This window comes from Diplotaxodon limnothrissa, linkage group LG8 (assembly GCF_057381915.1).
Source record: "Diplotaxodon limnothrissa isolate DT_005_m linkage group LG8, D_limnothrissa_male_GT1.1, whole genome shotgun sequence".
NCBI lineage: Eukaryota > Metazoa > Chordata > Actinopteri > Cichliformes > Cichlidae > Diplotaxodon > Diplotaxodon limnothrissa.
This window is the reverse complement of record NC_140603.1, coordinates 750,918-756,292: the sequence shown is the minus strand read 5'-3', so window position 1 is coordinate 756,292 and position 5,375 is coordinate 750,918. Positions and strand designations below refer to the sequence as shown.

At 43.6% G+C, this 5,375-nt stretch overlaps 1 protein-coding gene across 1 annotated transcript; it reads right to left on the bottom strand.

The window, feature by feature from the left end:
• Window positions 1-1,040: 1,040 nt before the first annotated feature.
• LOC146626079 (uncharacterized) lies at window positions 1,041-3,395 on the bottom strand. The gene is made up of 7 exons (XM_085360302.1): window positions 3,097-3,395; window positions 2,836-3,010; window positions 2,650-2,733; window positions 2,402-2,547; window positions 1,663-2,207; window positions 1,421-1,578; window positions 1,041-1,092 (listed from the first exon to the last, which is right to left on the bottom strand). The coding sequence occupies exons 1-5, from the start codon at window positions 3,393-3,395 to the stop codon at window positions 1,949-1,951; spliced, it is 963 nt and encodes a 320-aa protein (XP_085216428.1). The 3' UTR covers window positions 1,041-1,092; window positions 1,421-1,578; window positions 1,663-1,948.
• Between the last annotated feature and the right edge of the window lie 1,980 nt (window positions 3,396-5,375).

Genomic DNA, 5,375 nt, shown 5'->3' with positions numbered 1-5,375 from the left:
CTTCAGTAATTATAATCTTTTAAATGGAAGTAGATCAAACAAGCAACAAGAAAAACTACTCTCGTTCAGTGTAACAAAAAGCACTGTAACAGCTTCATATAGCAGAAGCTTCTCCTGACCACTGGAGCCTAGCTGATTCTATAATGAACAGAATAAACAATTATTGAAAGAAGAAGAACTTATTTCTGTCCAAAGGACCTACTGAGCATTGGAACTTAAGAAAGGTGAATCACTCCTCCCACTTTTCAAGGCTTATGGGGATGGCTCATTTACACACTGGTTCCACTGTTCTAACATACACATTGCTGCTCTACTAGTCGAGTGAATGTTGTCCTTCTGTGCCGAATATCACAGTAGGAAGTGCAGGAATCTGTTCATCTAAACCTGTAATAAAGTTGTTAAGATCCAACATTGTGGCTTGTTCTTTACAGATAAGGGCCTTAGAAAGATTGCTGACTGCTCTGCCTTTAGTCCCATTTTCAGCTCCATCACTGGTATTCAGTCCAAAGTTATAAAACCAGATTTTCCACAGGGTGCTTTCTCCAACTGGGCCTCACCGGGTGGCAACATTTCGCTCATGGAAATCTGTCGATCTGTACCCCTCTGCTTTATAGGACGGAGGAGTCTGTGCACATAGGAGTCACCGATGATCACAGATATTTTCTTCACATGAAGATTCCAATCCTGCAGTTTCCTCTGTGTGTTGGGGTCTCTCGTTGGAGTGCAGACCTGTCGTTCTGGTGAGGATGGTGAGGAAGGAAGACAATAAGAGGAGGAGTCCTCTGTTATTCTTGTTTGGAGGCAGGTCTGCACACAAGGTTTCAATCTGTGTAGGTTTGTGAGTGTAACTCAAAGCTGTATTGTTTCAGTGAGGGGTTGACACGGTTATTCAGCTGTGTCGTTTCCCTGCTCACCTGTGGCTGTTGTTCTGGTTTACTGGGTGTGTCACTGCTGGTGTGGTAGCTGGATTCCAGTCTGCTAGCTCGGCTATAACCACCGCCTGGTTCTGGTCCAACGACTTGGGCTGGAGACGGCGGCCCAGGTTCCGTTTCTCCCAGGATGCTGCCATCTCAAAGGGGCCTCTCTAGAAAACTGAAAACAAATTTTAAACTCATACTCTATGCTTTGGTTATAATAGTCATGAAGGATAAAAATTGATCTCTGAGCTGAGTTTTTAGCATCTCCTCAATTAGAGTCTGTGTCCTTCTATTGAGATAGCTGGTTTAATCAAAGTTACTAAATTTGTGGTTATTTTTATTCAGAGATTGATGATAACGGTCTTCTGAAACATTTTTCTGATGATCAACCGCTTTAATAAGTCTGTAAATTTTGCAAACTTTAATAAAAAAAGTGTGGATCATCCGATTGTACTCTATTCCTCCGAGGTTCAGCTCTTTCATTCAGGGTGGATTTTACATACCGTTTGTCTCTGGCCACTCCTCGTTAAAATCTCCGATCTCCACCAGTCTGTACAAGGTAACAGATCATGTTGTTTTTTCATGTTAGGCTTCTTCTGGGTTAGGCCTTCCTGTTGCTCATGGTGGAAGATGGGTGCCTTTGTTGACCTAGGAGGGATAGCTGGAGACAGGTATTCTGAAATTGCCTTCTTTATTTTTTTTAACGTAATTTGAGATGGGCTACGTAAAAGGTATTTGCACATACCAAGGCAACTCTTTGGATTCCCCGTCCATAAACATCCGACAGTTCTGAAACATGGTTTTTTCCACACAGAGGATGGGAGAGGAGGAGGGGTGAGGAGGGGAGAGCTGGATGGGGAGGGTTCTGTGGGTTCATAAAATGGAGGTGGTCTGGTCTGATGGATTCCTCAAGCAAACGTGTCCGGTGGCAGTTTTATTTTCACCTAAATAACATTTGGGTGGGAGGAATCGGATCCACCGCAAGGCTTCTTTTTAAACAATTTTTCCCCGTTGTTGTAGCCGTTAACTTTTTAAGTGTCATGAGGGACTGGTTGTCTTGCATACTGGGCTGCGGAGCAACCCAGGCCTGCAAGATGGCATTGACAGTGGGCTTGTTGGTGTGCCATTTCTCCTTGTCCAAAGCCATCTGCACACGTGCAGGCTGAGGTGGGTAAAAGTATTTTCATTCTGAAATACATACAAAACAAACAAAGCAATGGAACAGAAGAGGCTTCTACTGAGCTTGATGCTGACTCAGCCATAGCATCCCCAGGTTCAGTGCTCAGGTATCTGTGGTTTTTAATGCATGCAAATTAATTAGAGCCAAGAGAGATGAAAAAACCAAAATACAAGGGGCGAACATCTCTGACATACAGCAACATATGTGGCTGACTGTTATGAGTCCAGGGTTAGGGTTTCTCTGTCAGATCAAAGAAACAAATCTTTCTTAATATGCTATTGATCCAGTTAGGTCAAGCACTCACCTCGCTTTCAGGCGTTTTACATCTAATGATGGGTTGGACAGTGGGACCCCACATTCTCCTAGGAAGAACTTGCCCCTGTCATCGCTGCCAGCAATTTGATTTTGCAAGGACACTGGACGGATGTTCCTAAAATAGCAGTCCAACAACTGCAGAGAAAAAAAGGAATCAATGTTAAATATCTCATAAAATCAATTCACAAGGTGCCTATAGAGCAAGAAGAGAGTCGCTGCTGAGAATGAATGACTTACTTGTTCTTCCTGGCTGGTTATCTTCAAGTTACCACTCAGCTCAACACCATCAGCTACTGCTTTCCGCGCCATCCAGTCCTCTACCTGTGTATGTAAAAAAAAAGGTGTTGGAGCTTAAAGAAATACAGACTTACATCAGCTGTCATTTCACTTATCGTGCACTTTGGTTGTTGGTGGCGCACTTACACAAAGTTCTTGAACAGCATTTCCTGTCAGTCCATGTTGTAAAATCAGGATGGCCTCGCAGTACTGTCTGAAGGTAGTCATTGCATATGTGGGGATGCAATCACCGCCTGAAAGTCTTGCGTGGAAATATTCAATATCCTTCTTGGCCACGGCAAGAATTTCCTTCTTATCAGACCTATTGCAAATGTGACAGAGGTAAGACATTATTGAAAGTTTGTATGTGTCATCCAATATGTGGAAGTGGCAATAAGGTCATCATACCTCGCTGTTGGCACAACTGTCGAAAACGCTTGGGGACTGTTCGTGATGATAAATCCACGTGTTTGAAGGCGAGTGCAGAGTTTAATGCAAGATTCTTCATCCTTGCAGTACTCCTGGAGCTCTGAGAAGTTCCAGACTCTACCTTCATTAGAAAACAGCTTCTGTGAAGCAATGGCTCTGGAAGCTTCTTCCTCACATTCCTGTGGTGTGCAGTCTTTCAGGCACACTCTGCTCAGGTGTGTGCGAATGGACTGTTGCGGCTTTTTACAAAGCAGGCAGTAGACAATGTTTCTCTCCATCTTGTTTGCACTGTAAATACAAAGAGTGAGAGGCAGAAAGTGAGAGAGAAAAACTGCATATCAATTTAGTTTATTTTGATAGTATGAGAAAACAAACAAAGAACAACAACAATACATCCACACACAAACTTTGCTTCCATCCCACCCCCCCAAAAAAACTTAAAGAAAAAAAAGTTTTAAAACAAGTTTTAAAGTTTAAAAATGAGGAGAATGGCACATGCAAGTTTTACATGTTCAACCTGTCACGGCTGCCGAGGCGAGCCGTGTGGATTTAGAAGGAGGACCCAAGATGCAGGCAGTGGATGAGATACCGGTGGTTTTATTTACAGAGGTGTAGAAGCAAACAAACAGTGGGGCATAACAAACAACTAAAGACACCTAAACTGGGAGAACTAAAATAACAGACCTGGGAGCATATGACAACGGATGATGAATAGCAGAGAGACGCAGACGAGGAACAGGACTCCGTGGAACACAGGGTAACAGACTGACACGGAGTTACACAGACTGACACGGAGGAACACAGACGAACCGGCAACAGGCAGGAGAACACACAGGGCTTAAATACACACACCAGTAATCAGGGGTTGAGAGACAGGAGGGCAACACAGCTGGGAGGAATCTGGGCTGACGGGACAGGGGAAACGTAAACTGATCACACTCACATACGACGCGGACCTTCACAATAAAACAGGAAACTTGCATTAAAATATTCATTAAAATACCTCATTTGTAGATACCATCATTTTGTAGACCGCGGCTGAATACCCGCTAACTAGCTTTAGCATCCAGCTTCACCACGAGACAAAGAAATCACCCAAACACGCATAAATTCCAATCCAGGCAGAGAGACATACGCATAAATAAATCACTTTCAAACCGGGAGACGCTTAATATCCACTAAATAGCTTTAGGTGCCGAACATGACCACGACAGACAAAGAATCACCCAGTCACATGAAAAAAATCGCGATCGCCAAGATACACATACAAAGAAAAAAAATCACTTCGCTTCTTACAAGTTTTAATTACAAACGATACCTCTGGAATAAAGTGACGTCCAAGTGCTAACCACACCATCATTTTGTAGATACCTCATTTGTAGATACCATCATTTTGTAGACCTCGGCTGAATACCCGCTAACTAGCGTTAGCATCTGCCGAACATGACCACGACAAAGAATCACCCAGACACATTAAAAAATCACTTTCAAAGCTAAATTTTAAACCGGAGAGAGAGAGATACACTTACCTTGTCAAACCTTACACTGTTGTTCCGAATACTTCAGAAAATGACGTTCAAATCTCAATTTCAAAACGTAGGAGAGGTGGACAGATGCATGCGGGTCCAGCATACGCTACGGTGTCTTCTAAGGTCAATTTCAAACTGGAGGAGGGGCGGACTGACGCGCGCCGTTGATAGTGTCATCATTACGTTAATCCGAATAGGCCGCACCACTCCCGGCATACCACTAGAATAAAGGAATTATCGGCCCATATTAACGAAAAATAAGTCCAGTGTGAAACAGTCGCTTGGCGAGCGATCGGGTGGTTTAGCGAGTGTCAGCCTCTTAAGTTTAAGACAAGCCCGGCTGCTTTTTAAGCGACGCGGCGCTAGCTACCCAGCTAGCGTCAGTACACAGGAACTACTTCCGGTAGTTATACAAAATAAAAGCGTCCCCCATTATAATCCGCTATAATGCTCTTATTGTGAAGGGCAAGCGGGACGCCATACTTCCGCTGCAAAATGTATTCTAAACGCTTTTAGGTTGTTTTTTTAACTCACTTTATGTGTCTTCCACAATGTTATTTCCCTTTCCTACAGTGTCTGTTACAAATGCTCAGGCAGGACCAATTAAGTAAATTATGGGATTAGTTATCTCGCGACTTCTTGGACAGCCAATAGCGATCGTCCTTACGTAGGCGTTGACAAAACTGGGCGCGATTGGGAACTGCTTTCTACAAATCGTCAGAGGACAGG

What these genes read in the sequence shown, in the direction of transcription:
- LOC146626079 (XM_085360302.1), bottom strand. Translation starts at nt 3,395, where the DNA reads ATGGAGAGAAACATTGTCTACTGCCTGCTTTGTAAAAAGCCGCAACAG. An exon ending in TAACCAGCCAGGAAGAACAA is followed by an intron (nt 2,548 to 2,649) that starts GTAAGTCATTCA and finishes TTTTCTCTGCAG; the next exon opens with TTGTTGGACTGCTATTTTAG. An exon ending in GTAAAACGCCTGAAAGCGAG is followed by an intron (nt 2,208 to 2,401) that starts GTGAGTGCTTGA and finishes TAAAAACCACAG; the next exon opens with ATACCTGAGCACTGAACCTG.